Source organism: Calidris pugnax, unplaced genomic scaffold (genome assembly GCF_001431845.1).
Source record: "Calidris pugnax isolate Ruff unplaced genomic scaffold, ASM143184v1 scaffold196, whole genome shotgun sequence".
Lineage (NCBI taxonomy): Eukaryota > Metazoa > Chordata > Aves > Charadriiformes > Scolopacidae > Calidris > Calidris pugnax.
This window is the reverse complement of record NW_015091042.1, coordinates 333,075-347,766: the sequence shown is the minus strand read 5'-3', so window position 1 is coordinate 347,766 and position 14,692 is coordinate 333,075. Positions and strand designations below refer to the sequence as shown.

Below are 14,692 nucleotides of genomic sequence, written 5' to 3'. Positions count from 1 at the left end.
TTTAGCTTAATTTAGCTTATGATCAATAGGAGAGCCAGGTAGGAAATGCAAAATACGTTGTGTGGGATCCAGTAGAGCTGGGTCTCTCTTGGCTTTTCTGCTGAGGTTCAGGGAGGAATGCGTTTACAACGGTGGCAACACTTGGCATCGTTGAGCAGTGAGGCAGATGAGTGTGCTGGAGTGGAGGAAGCTCTCTTCATGCTGCCCCTGCGCTGCTGGGAAATGGAGCGTGCATTAACTTCCAGGATTGCAGTTCAGCTTCGCAGTAAGCTACGGAGCTGTAGAGCAGTTCACTGCCCCAAAAGCAAGGGTGCCTTGCCATCCCAGAGGCAGCCCTAGGGCTGTTGCACCTGAGCAACACCCGTGCCGCACATGCGCACCTCACTGCCCGTCCTGCTGGCTTTGGCTGGGCATTGATGGGTTGGGACAGTTCCACATGAGGATCACACCGAGGTTCAAAACACAATCCACCAGGCACATCTTCATTCTCTCTCTCTTTCTTTCTCTCCTTTCTGCCCTGTTAGTTACCCTGGAGGCCCCAATACTCCTGCAGGAATGGGGATCCCCCCACACACGAGGCCGCCGGCTGATTTCACCCAGCCAGCTGCTGCCGCCGCCGCCGCTGCCGTTGCGGCTGCTGCTGCTACAGCAACAGCTACAGCCACAGCCACTGTGGCAGCCCTTCAGGAAACACAGAACAAGGACATGAACCAGTATGGACCGGTAAGAGAGTAACCCTTATGTCTACATACCTGCCTGATCTGGACCGTTACAGGGACTGGGGCTGTCCTTCTTACTCCCCTGTTTATTAGGGTGCCTACTCTGTTATTGTACTATTTTTTTTGTGTGCATGAGCATGGTTATAAATGCTTATGGAAAAAATGCTGGAATGTGTGTATATAGGTATGAGTCATTCTCCCATGTTTTTCCCAGTAAGTCTTTCCTAAGTGTATTTTGTTGTTTGGAGATTGCCCCTTAAAAAAAAAAAAATTTGAAGATTACGCATCTGTGGCTGCATCTGATGTGATATTTTATTGCTGCCTTTGCCAGCCCTGCAAACCTCTAAATTTGAGTAGCGGGTGAAACGTTCCAGAATCTTGGAATAGGTTTTGTACCGCTTGGGTAATTGTTTATTTTGCCAGCTACAGTTGGTTGTTGGTTTTTTTTCCCGTTCAAACACAGAAACAACAGTAGAAAAGAGATTTGCTTTTTAATAAAGTTGTCTATGAGAACAGCTATGCGAGACATGCATTTCTGGTGATCCATAGCCTCCAGCGTGTCATGACTTCATGTAATAATTTTTTCTTAAAATAAACAAGGGTTTGATCAATTGAGGTTTTTTTCCTCCTTAGCTTTTTTACCTTTCTGAGGTTTGAAGTACATGGGCCCGTATCCTGAGTGGTGTAATGAAGCACAATGTCTTAGAAATCGTAGTGTTGTGCTGTATTGACCCAGCCAACTTCCTAACCCCCTACCTTACAGAAATAGACTAGCCAATTTAAATGATTGAATTGCTCACCTTAGACTTATGTCTGTCCGTCTCTCATATGCCTTCTACAATTCCAATTGAATTTTTATTATAAATAACATCACCGCCCATCAAACGCTGGAGAACATTGAAGGAAAATGCGACATAAATCCTCCCCTTCTTCCCTCCCCCAAAAGCATGTTCAGCTCCCTCCTCCCATTTTAAATGCATGTCGCATTTTATTCTTTTTTTTTTTTCTTCTTCTTCCGTTGAAGGTTTGTTCCTCTTTCCAGATGGGTCCAACTCAGGCTTACAACAACCAGTTTATGAACCAGCCTGGTCCTCGTGGCCCTGCTTCTATGCCAGGCAACATGAACCCTGCAAGCATGGGAGCGGGAATGACGCCTTCCAGCATGAGTGGGCCACCCATGGGCATGAACCAGCCTCGGCCTCCTGGGATGAGTCCCTTCAGCACCCATGGGCAGAGGATGCCCCAGCAGGCCTACCCAGGCCCACGGCCCCAGTCTTTGCCTATACAGGGCATTAAGAGACCGTACCCAGGAGAGGTAATGAAATCGGTTCTATTTTGCGTACGCTTTTGTTTTGACTGAAAGTTGCAAGGCGCTGGGTAACATGTGGTGTGCATCCCTGTAAGAGGTACATCGCTGTGCCCCCGTGGTAGGAGTGTTGCTGTTAAAATACAAGCTGCAGCACCTTTTCCTGTGTAGCTTCCAAAATGTTCAGGTTGGCCCTTGCTGCGTTAGTCAAGATGACAATCATTAAAATCGAGAAAGGTCCAAAACTGGCTCAGCCCTCAAAATGTCACTTTGAGATCTTCATGCTGGATGGTGAATTCATAGACCTTAAGCAGACTTCCTTCACAGGAGTGGATTTATTTAACGTGACAACTTAAGAGGTGTTGAAGGTGAAATACTTCATTTGAGTCCAATATGTATGTGATCTGCATTTTTTTTTTTTTGGATGGTTTTATTGTTCTAAAAATATACAGGGCATACGTTGTATAAACACCAATAGTAATAACGTTATTTTAAAGACCAATTGCTTTCCAAACTTCTTGAAGCCTGATTTTCATAGGCACTGAGATGAATATAAATCATGTTGAACTCAAATCCCTCTGTGTCAGCATTTATCTAATATAAGTTTATTTGGAGTGTGGTATTTCTGTCTAAGTTCCCATGCTGTTATACGAGATCTGAGTGGCTTTGTAGGCAAAATTACATTGCCATTGATGTGTATTATGACCTTGGGCGAAACACTTAGGGTCAAAATTTTAAAGAAATTTAGACAACCAAAGACGTAGACAGAGGAGCTTTTGGATTTTAAAAATCACCAATGCATTTTATTGTTCAGATTGGTGAGAATTGGGCAGTAGATACTTTTGAGAATCTCACCAACTCTTGGCATCTATATGCACCTGAATATCTTCACAAATCTAGCCACCAGTTATGAGCTTCAGAGATAATTTCCTGGTAAAATTCTGTATTAAACTGAGACTACAACAGCAGCAATAATTCCAGGTGTAGAGCTTTGAATATTATAATACTGCCCTGACTATAATAATGGTAGTAAGAGTTTATAGAAAACATACAGCAAAGAGTACCATGGCATGCAGAAAATATAGCAAACATTTGTTATTGAGCTACTTTTCTTTCCTGATCTGCAAACTTTTTTTTTTTTTTAAATTAAACAAATAATCAGAAATACAAAAAAGGTGTTGTGCTTTTGCAGGAGTTTCTTCTCTGGGAAGGCTTTTCGCTCTGTAAATACTGCCACTTACTCTACAATTAAGAAAACAAAGAATGTGGCTTGTTCAGCTAATTTTTCTCTTCAGATTTCATATTTTAAGGAAGACTGTAAATCCCTTTTTGCTGTTTCAGAAGCAGGTTTTTTAATTGTGAGTATGACCATGTTCCCAAGAAGTCAGTACTGAACAGTGTCCTAAATGTTACCTGCTTGCTGATCTGGAATTCTGCAGATCCCATAGATACTACTTGCTTGTTGATTTTTGAAAGCTTTATTTATGGAAATTTCTTATTAATTAGTTAATTTTTCAAAGTGAGATTTTATTACCTTTGAAGTTCCAGTTTTCATGACTTTGATTCCAAATCAGCAGCACAGTGCTAGCCAGCACTAGCATGGTGTTTCTGACTAGTAATAGCTTCTCTTCAGTTGTTAGGGTTTCGCTCAACACCCAGGGCCAGAGTAGCAGTTGTGTTGAGAAGACAGAGATGGACCACACAGTTTCTGTTCTCTGCCCATTTCAGGATTTTTTTTTTTATGTTACTTTTTCTTTTTGTACTTTCATTCTCGATCTGGAAAAGGAGCCCCAGGGATGGGACTGGTAGCACTTGCAAAAACAGAGAGATTTTTGTCAACGTTGCATCTGGTTGTTATTCAGGTTTCTTCAAACATGGTGCCCTTTGACAGCGCTGCAAGGCTGAGCCTTTGTGGGTGTTAAGGTACAGGGTTATTCTTAACCCACTTGGATTTATGGGACTTTTCTGCTTTTGAGTGAGCATTCACCTCCAGCCAAGAGCGTCTTGGTTTAGGCAGGAGTGGCACCAAGTTGAGGAGCATTCACCTGGAGGCGGTTTTTGTTTGTTCTGATTCCACTGTTGAATGTACCCTAATAATCAGTTCAACTGCTTGCATGAATGAGATCTTTGTCTTCTTTCCTCTCTGCCGTGAAATAGCCGAATTATGGAAACCAGCAGTATGGACCAAATAGCCAGTTTCCAAACCAGCCCGGTCAATACCCCACTCCCAACCCTCCAAGACCCCTTACGTCTCCCAACTATCCTGGACAGAGGATGCCAAGCCAGCAAAACACAGGGCAGTACCCTCCTCCAACGGTCAACATGGGGCAGTATTACAAGGTAAGAATTTTTAGATTATCTTGTTGCATTCCGGAAAACATTTATGAGTGAAGTCATATTAATGACTGCACAGATACTGTTTTTATGTAATTAAAGGAAAGAGAGAAAAAAGCACAGTGTTTTTACTAATGCTTTGAATATCACAGAGTCAAGTCAATCAGCCAAGTTGCATTGTAACTTCAGAGCAGTTCAAAAAGAAAATTGAATGTTGCTGCAGCTCATTAGAGGCTTTTACAAGAAAACGTTGGTTTCGCTTTAAAAATAGCATGTGAAAAGAAGTACCTAATGGGATTCAGGTGTAATATTTTCACCTAATCATAGCACCCTGCAAAAATATCTTTGGAAATTTGTAATGAACAAGTTCCACATTGCAGCATCCCAGTTTCAAACCCACAGTGGTCACTGTTGGATTAAGCCAGCCCAAACTTAAAAGCCATTCCAGCTGTAGAATTAATCTTTGAACTGAAGTTTGCGTGACTTTCTCCAACCTCTCCCTCCCCTCTTCTCCTTCTTTCTCCTCTGTGCTGCTTGTTTTGGGCAATAACTAGAATTGTTAAAATGTTGCCTAAAACCTGTTTTATGGATACATCTTGAGCACTTAGTATTATCCAAACTGAGTTTGTACTGAGGGCCTGCTGAGACTTTACGTGTTTAAAGTGAGCACGAAAGTGATCTTTTGCACACAGGTACTGAGCGAATATAAAAACAGGGAGGACCATCCATGGTCTGACCTGCTTTCAGAGCATTAGCTGTTGAGGTCTCTGGACTACATTCTTCTGATTTTTAGTGTAGGCTGAAATAGTCTAAGTTACACACTGGTGTTGAATGGGATTGTTCCAATGTGAGTCGCGCAGAAAACACGGTTGGAAAAAAAGAGGGGAAAAAAAACCCCAAACTCTTTTACTGTAGAGCATCTGTTCTACATGCAACCAAGCTGTCCAGTGTGGTACCCAAAGGAATGCCTGTTGCATTGTGGCAGCTTTTGCAGTACACTGCTGGGAAGAACACGAGGAGGAGACAGATCCCCAACTGCTGTAATTCCAGTGCAGTCACTTATGCTAAAATAACAGCGGAAGACCTTTCTGAAGATTTTAAGTGATAGTATTTTTAAAACATTTTATATGTGTATATTTTAGATGGGGTTTAAGTTTTTTGTTTACAGGATAGTTCTAACAGAGAATCTATGGTCTTTCTAATGCATCCCCTGTTTTGTATTAAAGTATCGACCGTTAGAAAACACAAGACCCTGTTAAGAAGGGAGACTGTCCTGGCCAGGGGAAAAATTCCATCTTGGCACAGACAGGACTGGAACTTTTGGATTGTAGTGATTGTGGAGACAGTAACTGTATGTGTTAAAGGAAAAAAAAAAGTTGGTTGGAAATATAAATGCTTAAGATGTCAGAATGCTGCTCTCTTTTAATGTAGTTTGGAGTGTCCTAGGCTCGCAGCGCAGCACTTAGATACAGAATCAGATTTGAAGTCCTGATACTTTGGCTGTCTGTGAAGATTTTCATCTTCTGACACTCTCATGTGTGTGCACTTGTCGTACAGGAGCTATTCCAAGAGAGTACCGTACAATTGCAGTTTTGTTTAATGTCAGCTTCCTTTGCATCGTTGTTTTTGGTTTATTCTGTTGACTGCAACCATCCCTTTAATTGCAAGAAACAGAACCAATGTTTTTTTAATACTACAGCTGCTATTTATACTTAACTATCCTTTTTCTCTTAGTTTGTCTTATTCAGTGGCAAACTAGCAACAGAATCAAATTGTAGGTACACAGAATAAAAGCCATCCCCTGAGCCCCCCCGAGCTTTCATTCTGACTAGATGAATTGGGCAGGGATGGAAGAAAGGGAAGATGGAAGTAAAAGGGACAGAGACATTCTAATTGCATGTCTTTTGGATTTTGTTTTTCATGTAGGCTTTTGTGCACTGGGGCTATTTTGGGAGGAAGCCAAAGAGATACAAAGGCTGGGTTGGTTGGGGTGGTGTGGAAAAACTGAAGCGAATGGCTGGTTGGTTTTGGAAAGAGAGTGTTCAGAGGAAGGCGATAAGCCTCTTGGCAGCCTTGCTTGTATCTAGTCATTGCCTGAATTGAGCTGGCTGGTCTGCTGCTTTCAGTTCCTGCTTTGCTTTCCTACTCTACCTCTTCCCTGAAGGCCTCATGGGACGTCCTGTGGTTTCTTGTCCTTCCGGAGACAGAGGGGCCTCCCTACGGTGTTTGTACTCTTTGGTGTTTGATAGCAGTACAGTTCACAAGGCTTATTGTTCTGATTTTCAGACTGCAATAACAATGTGATGTTATTTATTTTCTAGCCATCAAGGCCTGTACCTGTGGCAAATTACCCTCATTCACCTGTTCCAGGAAACCCCACGCCACCTATGACTCCAGGGAGCAATATTCCTCCATACCTGTCACCTAACCAGGATGTCAAACCACCATTCCCACCTGACATTAAACCAAATATCAATGCTTTACCACCACCTCCAAGTGAGTAGCAAATGGAATGTCCCCACAGTTGTTTATTGTCCCTCTGTTCTCTGCCACATACGTTTCGGAGACTGGAAGGTAGCTCTGATTGCTGCTCTGGGGGAGGCTCTGAGTGCTAATTGTGCTCCGTGGCGTGCGCAGTGTGGGCTCACTAGGGCCAGTGGACAGCAAAGAGAGAGATTGCTGTCCCCTCCTAACACAGAGCATCAGAAAAGATCTTCCAGGTTAAACTTGCAAGGATTTTACTCCTGAAATATTCCTTTGATGTGCTTCCTGAGGATAAAACACTTGATTTTGGGGTTGCTTTACGTGTGCTTGGTAGGTTTGTTTACTGTATGAACCTTCATTGTGGTCTGTTTCGTTCAAGGGCAAAGCCATTCATTGAACATCACTGCAGAACAGTGTAAGAAGTGAATATTTATAGCGGTGTCTCTATTGTGATCCATACAGGCTTCTTAAGAATATTCAGTAGAATGCCAAAAATTGATATATGTTTCTTTCAAAGCCACTCAACATCACAGCTGCATTTGGCTGGGAACAGGGCAGGAATAATAAGATCTCTCTGGCTGTATATGAGCAAAAGATATTTGAGGTTTTGAAGTGACTAATGAACAATAGGAGATATCATTTACTAGGGAACTGGGAGAGCCTTTATGTTTTCTGTAAAATAACTGCTGTTGTATTAGCAGTTTGCAGATGGTGTTTGGAGTTCAGGGTAGCTGAAAAATGTAGTAGAAGAAGGTGGCCTGCGGTATTATTTGGGCAATCTTCATAGATTAGCTGTAAGTTACCACAAAACCTCATTTTATGAGATCAGCTAGTAATTGGATACCGGTGTCTTTGGTCATTGGATAGCTTCAGCTGATGGAACTGTTGGAACTAATTGGGTAATGTTGATCCCAGTTCAAAGCAGGGAAAATACGCATTATCACAGTTTGCCATAATTAAGAGATTTGTTGTCAGTCTTCTGCCCGCAGAGTAAGCCTGGACACAGAATCTATCCAGTAATATAAACCAGGAATTTTTGCCATGCCTGGTTTCTGTTTGGGGCCGGAAAGCTAAGGGCCTGATGTTAAGTGTGGGAGAACAGAAGATTTGCCATCGGTGTCAGTTTGAGCCTTGTCACTGGTATCAGTTAGATAGATCGGTTACTGACAACTATCAGTGGTTGTGAGTTTTCTTTTTTGTGTGTATGAACCTTCTAAGTTAGAGCCAGTAGCAGATCACTGTGCCGTTTGTTGCCGTTCTGTATAAATACCCACGTTATTATCGCACCGCAGATGCTAAAGGGAAAGTTCACGCTTTCTCTCCCTCTCCGATCCCAGCCAACCACAACGACGAGCTGCGGCTGACGTTCCCCGTGAGGGACGGCGTGGTGCTGGAGCCCTTCCGGCTGGAGCACAACCTGGCCGTCAGCAACCACGTCTTCCACCTGCGGCCAACCGTCCACCAGACACTGATGTGGAGGTAAGCGGGGCCCTGCTGCGGGGAGGGCTCGCACCCAGTCACAGGGGAGTGCCGTGCCAGGGGAACTCCGGTTAGGTTCGCCATCAATTTCACCTTAAAAATCGCAGCCTGGATAGGAAAAATGCCCTTTGATCTCACAGGGCAACAAAGGGCAACAAAGCTGGTGAGGGGACTGGAGCACAAGTCTTACGAGGAGAGGCTGAGGGAACTGGGGTTGTTCAGTCTGGGGAAGAGGAGACTGAGGGGAGACCTTATCGCTCTGTACAAGTACCTGAAAGGAGGCTGTAGAGAGACGGGGGTCGGTCTCTTCTTCCAAGTTACAGATGTCAGGACAAGGGGTAATGGCTTCAAGTTGCGCCAGGGGAAGTTCAGGTTGGATATTAGGAAACATTTCTTTACTGAAAGGGTTATCCAGCATTGGAATGGGCTGCCCAGGGAGGGGGGGGAGTCACCATCCCTGGAGGTATTTAAGAAACATGTAGACATGGTTCTTCAGGGCATGCTCTAGTGCCCAAGATTACTGGTTTGTGGTGGGGTGCTGTGTGGGTGGGTGATGGTTTTTGGTTTGGTGGTTGTTGTTGTGTGTTTAGGTGGTGGGTGGTAGTTTGTGTGTGGTTTTTTTGTTTGTTTTTGTTGTTTTTTTTGTTGGTTGGACTCGATGATCTCTGAGGTCCCTTCCAACCACTACGATTCTGTGATTCTGTGATACCTGTCGCTTTCCAGAGACAACACGTTCTGAAATGCTTCCTGCTCTGTGCTGCATGTCCTCGCTGACAACATGCAGCAGGCGGTGTTTGAAAAATCACTGCAGCTGCCTCCCATCCTCTCTGCTCTGGGTGGAACGGGTGTGGGGTGTGCGCAGCCAACACCAGTACAAACTTCCATTTGGGAAACTCTGAAGCCCTCGGTGCTTTGTGGCCTGTGAGTCGTTAGTTGCAGGAGTAACTGTGCAGGGCTGTTACAGTTCATGCTTAAATTAAATGACGCAGATACGTGATGATGAAAAATAACACGCTAATGAAGGACCTGATTTAAAGGGTTGGTAAAATCATTTGAAAAGACAAGTGCTTAAATCCTCCAAGCTTTAGAAACTAACTTCCTAAATTCCCCCTCTCCTTTGACTCCACAAGTAAGGACAGGTCAGAACTATCGGAGCATAACTTTCCACGTACAAAGATTTCTGGTTTTCTCTTACAGTGGGTACTACTTGCCAGCACAGGAACAGCTTTCCTGGGTGGTGCTTTCCTGCATTTCGTGTAGCTCTGCATGAGTGATTCCAGGTTATGTCCCGATTCCACCATGCTCATGGAGGGGCTTTAGACCAAAGCCTTTATTTTTTTGGTGTATATTTTCAAATACCATGGAATAATTTTGTCTCCTCATTCTGTTTTTCTCAGAAAGTATCTCAGTGTTTATCCTGGCTGCTGCTAACATTGTTGGAGCCTGTCCCTGTGCACTGGGGGGGCTGGTTAGTTGCTCAGGACCTCGCGTGGAGGTAGTTTCACAGGTGTAGGAGCTGAGATGGTAGAATGCAGCATCTTAAGCACATTTTCCATTACGCCTGCCTCACTTTCAGTTCATTCCCAAGCCCGGGTCACACACCCCCTGGCCTTAATGGGGGTGATAACTTGTAGCTTCAGCTTTTTATCCCTGTGAGGGTCTTCCTCCCATTCACTGGAATCCTCTTGAGACTTGTGTTTTCATGGTGTGGGGTGTGTGAGGTGGGCAGAGGTGTCCCCAGGGACGGACTCTGGCTCTAGAGCTGAGGCTTGATGTGGGATGCAGGAGTCCTTGCTGCTACAATGCCCTGTGGGGTAGCCTGGGGGCTGGAAGGGAGGGAGATTGCAGGCAGACCACATCCAATAATTAACACCTAACTTTGAGGTCAGTTATTGCTTACTTGCATTTCATTATCGTGGAGTACTCGCAGCAGAGGGAGTTTTGGCAGTTATTTGCCGGTTCTTATTAATAAGTAATCACTACTGGGGATTGTGCTGGCTCATTCAGTAGATTTATAGTGCTGCACTGAGGCATGAGGCTGTTTCTTAATATCTGTTCTTTCTTTCTTCCCTAGCTCACCAAACACATAGCCTTTATTTAAACTTATTTTAATGAAGACTCATAGGTAAACTGTGCTCAGGTCTGCTGTTTTGAGAAGCTTGTTAATAGTGGGGAGAACGGATGGTCCTGTAATGAAGTCATTTCACATTTAACTCGGGGCTGGATGGATTCCAGAAAAATGAATTAGTCACATGTGTGGATGGATTTCAGTTTTATAGAGAATGGTGGAATCGAGCCAATTCTGAATATTTGTCTGCCAGTTAAAATATTGGGCAAAACCTCTCACGTGTACACACATAATGAATAGCAGGGCAACTGCTTTTCTCCCCACTGGGAACTTCTCATGGTTACGAGAAACAGAAAGGTGGAAGGCAGAGAAAATGTCTTCCTGAAGCTGGTTCAGCCTTAGCCCTGCTGGGTTATTAATAGCATCCCAGGGTGGAGACACTGCGTGCTAGGAACATGAGGGTCTCCTGAGCTCTGTCACCGCTCTGTGACACTCAGCAGGCCTGCCCCGGGTCCTCAGGAACACGCTTCATCTGCTTGGGTTTGTGTCAGAGGTACCAAGCCTTGCTTCCCTCTGGGTTTGGGTGACTGCGGTGTTCTCTCCTGAGGTGAGACTCTCCAGTGCATCTTGCAGAGAAAGCTTTCAAAAAATTGTTAATAAAACACTGGGAAAAAGCCTGCAAAGACTTAATATAGATGGATTATATTGAAAGGTCAGGTAATTTGTATTCTGTAGCTTCATTTTTGTTTTTTTTTAAATGTTTTTAGCCAGTGCTAAATCTTGATGTTTTGAAATCAAGAAAAGATGGTCTTAAGTCAGAGTTGAAATCTCTGGGTTTGAATAAGGAAAATGGCAATAAAGGTGGTGATCTCCTGAGTGAGCTGTTTCTCATGGATCTTACAAAGATATCTTCCTTCAGGCAGGATGAAGAAATGAGCACCTAGATTTTTCAAGCATAAAAGATAAACATTCAGCTGTCTTTTGCTGTCGTGAACAGCAGAATCCTGACATTTCAGTTCAGTTCTTCACGTTCTTTTAAATTTCTTTTCCAAATTACTCATTCCTAACACAAGGTTAACATCCGTGTATGAAACTGAAGTCATAGTCTCTACCCACTTAATTTGTGATTAACTTAATCTCAGCCTCTTCCTTTTTTGGAGGTGTTATAAAACTAATTTTTGAGGAGCTAAATAGTGTGTGGAAGTTATTATTGGAGAGGTGGGAGGAATTCATGCTCTGAAAGGAGGTCTAAATTGGGTAGGTTTAATCCACAGCTGTATTAATTTGGAATCACAGAGACACAGGGGGTGAGATACAGCGCTTGTTTTATCTTATTTGATTTACCTGTTCCAAGGCAGGATTAGCTGTACCTGCATTTTGTCTGACAAACGTTCATTCAAATACTTTTTTAAATGCTCTGAAGTAATGAAGAATCCACAGTCTTGCAGCACAACCTGCTGCAGCAAGTCACTTTCTTGCTCTTAACTTGTGCCACGCAGGAAGTGCTTACCTGATGTTAACATTTATCTTTAGGCAGGATCATTCCATGGTCTGGGTTTGCAGTGGCTTGAGATGTTCCCTTGGAAAGTCCTTTATAAGTATAAAATAGTAACAACCTTGTGCAATGATTGCATTGTTAATTCATCATGACTTGCTTCTGTTAAGGGCTTTTATGAAGAAAATATTTAGATCCTTTACTGGCAATAATTCTAGAAAAACAATCTGATTGATAAAAAGAGCGTTCCTAGCATCAAAACGACCTCCCTCTGCAATGTGAAAGCAAAATTAAAGGAAGATTTATTGGTTGTTGTACAGGTCTGACTTGGAATTGCAGTTCAAGTGCTACCACCATGAAGACAGACAAATGAACACAAACTGGCCAGCTTCAGTCCAGGTCAGCGTTAATGCAACCCCACTTACCATCGAACGTGGCGACAACAAGACATCTCATAAACCCCTGCACCTAAAGCACGTCTGTCAGCCGGGAAGAAACACGATTCAAATTACAGTCACAGCATGTTGTTGTGTAAGTACACTGAGCTCACCGTGCAGCTGCTGATGCTGACTTTGCTCTTTAGTACATTTTGCAAATGTTGCCTTAGCTGAAAGAGCCTTACTCTCATTTTTTTTCCATCCATTTTTCTGGTAAGGTGCTTGTTTGATGATGTTGACACACTCAAGAGTGCTAACATGGAAATTTTTGCTGCTGAATTATTGCAGAGTGTAGTGGTGCCCTTCTGATGTCTCTTTAAAACGCTCGTGGTCTAGGGGTGGCAAGGAGTTTGTTCTCCTGCCTGTTTGGTGTGTGCCTGTGTAATAAGGCAGCTAAGGTATATTAATGCAGAAGTAGATTATTGTGATGCAAACTGTTGTTCAGTACTAATTTCATTTACTTTGGGTATTAAATGGTGTTTGGTTTGACATGGGAACATCAACACCATAATCGGTGGTGGTGGTGATGATTTTTCAAAGAGCTTTTCATGTTCCATGATGCAGTCTAGACCACACAGCTTTCCCCTTTCTCCATTTCCATGGTTTAGGTATTCTCGGGGACAAGTACTGTATTTTTAATGCGGAGCGTTGCAGACACACAGTCTGAGCTTTTGACTGTTCTGTTGTCACTGACAAGAAAGCAAGCTGCTACCTCTCCCAAGGTCACAGTGTGAGGCACTTTGACAAGAAGCCATCCACCCATTTTGCTTTACCTCACACTGATGCTTCTCCACAGACTGTCATTTATCTGGTGGCTAAGAGCAGGCGCAGCCTCCTCTGAATCCACAGTGAGCTCCGTGTTGGGGAAGAAGATTCAGTTGGTTCCAGACACATCAGTAGGAAATCGTTTTTGCAACTTCCAGCGTAGTCTGAGGGCAGGCAGGTAGGCTAGGCTGTGTCAGAGAATCCAGGGTTTTAAAAATAAACCCTGATGTCAGAGATGGATACGTCAGCCCTATGTATTCTGAATACTAAGGAGGGAGAAAATGCAGAAAATCTTTGCTGTTTTTGAAGCCCTTGTATACGTTATGCTCCTGGAGCACGGAACAACATAGTGCACAGCATGAAGGATATCCCTAAGGGAGCGCGTGTGCGCAGCAAAGCAGAACCAGCTCTCATATTTAAGCATCAGGCTCTTGGGGCAGCCACGTGTCCGGGGGAAGAACGCAGCTCTGCTCAGCGCGTATTTACCCGTGTGTTTGGTTCTCCTGGTAACAAAATGCGTTTTCTTTCAGTCACACTTGTTCGTGTTGCAGTTGGTACACCGGCCCTCAGTCCGCTCCGTACTTCAAGGTCTACTAAAGAAACGCCTCCTCCCAGCAGAACATTGTATCACTAAGAGTGAGTTTTCATTTTGTGTGGGTGATGACTTTCCAGAATGCCCATGTTCAGCTGTGATAAGCTATTTCTACATAAGATTTACTTGATTATTAAAATCCTTAAGCTGCACTTGCCAGGAATTTCCAGAACATCATGTGTGTAGGTTAAATCCTCAGTATCCTCAAATGCCTGGGGCTATTTGGGTGGAGGTAACAAAGAACAGAGGACACAAGCTTAGTTCTTAATGAAGATTCTCCCGTTCCAGGAGAATCTCTGGCTTTTCCCCTGTATTTGTTTTTGACATACCTAAAAGCCCCCTGTACAAAGATTATTCTTTCTTTATTTAGCACTGCTTTAAGTGCTTGTATGGCACTTTATTTGGTTGAGGGTACAGCAGAATCGCGCGTGTGTGATGGTTTATCTGTTCAGGAGAATGTTCTAAATTACACAGAATACACCTATGTGGATAAATTGTCCATGAAATTGGCCCTTAAAGGTCGAAGTGTTGGTCTTTCAGATTTCTACATGAGGATTTACAGTACGCTTGCTTTTTCTCACACATAACACATCCCTTCTTCCTCAACAGTAAAGAGGAACTTTAGTAGCGTAGCGGCTTCCTCTGGCAACGCCACACTAAACGGGGAAGATGGAGTAGAGCAAACTGCCATTAAAGTGTCTCTGAAGTGTCCCATCACATTCCGGCGGATCCAGCTCCCGGCGAGGGGTCACGACTGCAAGCACGTACAGGTGAGTAGAGCCAGTGGCCGGGCAGTGTCCCCTCAGCTTGGTTATTGTATGAGAGAGCCTAATGAAATGGGATTTCATTGTGTCCATCAACCTAAATAATTTACTGAAAATATATATATATGTTTAATGGAGAGAGAGAAAGTAAGCTATTTGGTTTAGTTTTCAGTGCTAGTAGTCTTATTTTCACAGCAGTTTTGTTTTTGTCCAACCAATTCAGTTAATACAGTATTTATTTCCCTTTCC

General features: G+C 43.5%; 1 protein-coding gene across 7 annotated transcripts in view; it reads left to right on the top strand.

Annotated features, from left to right (window-relative positions):
- The window catches only part of ZMIZ1 (zinc finger, MIZ-type containing 1), a 290,102-nt gene that overhangs the window by 258,004 nt on the left and 17,406 nt on the right, over positions 1 to 14,692 (top strand). For 4 of the 7 annotated variants that reach the window (XM_014956236.1, XM_014956231.1, XM_014956237.1 and 1 more), the window contains 8 exons: positions 525 to 723; positions 1,744 to 2,034; positions 4,183 to 4,365; positions 6,681 to 6,855; positions 8,136 to 8,322; positions 12,206 to 12,416; positions 13,618 to 13,723; positions 14,289 to 14,449. In XM_014956236.1, the coding sequence (XP_014811722.1) occupies positions 525 to 723; positions 1,744 to 2,034; positions 4,183 to 4,365; positions 6,681 to 6,855; positions 8,136 to 8,322; positions 12,206 to 12,416; positions 13,618 to 13,723; positions 14,289 to 14,449 (1,513 nt within the window). The remainder of the gene's footprint in view (positions 1 to 524; positions 724 to 1,743; positions 2,035 to 4,182; positions 4,366 to 6,680; positions 6,856 to 8,135; positions 8,323 to 12,205; positions 12,417 to 13,617; positions 13,724 to 14,288; positions 14,450 to 14,692) is intronic. The other 3 variants (XM_014956235.1, XM_014956232.1, XM_014956234.1) reach the window with 3 other exon arrangements.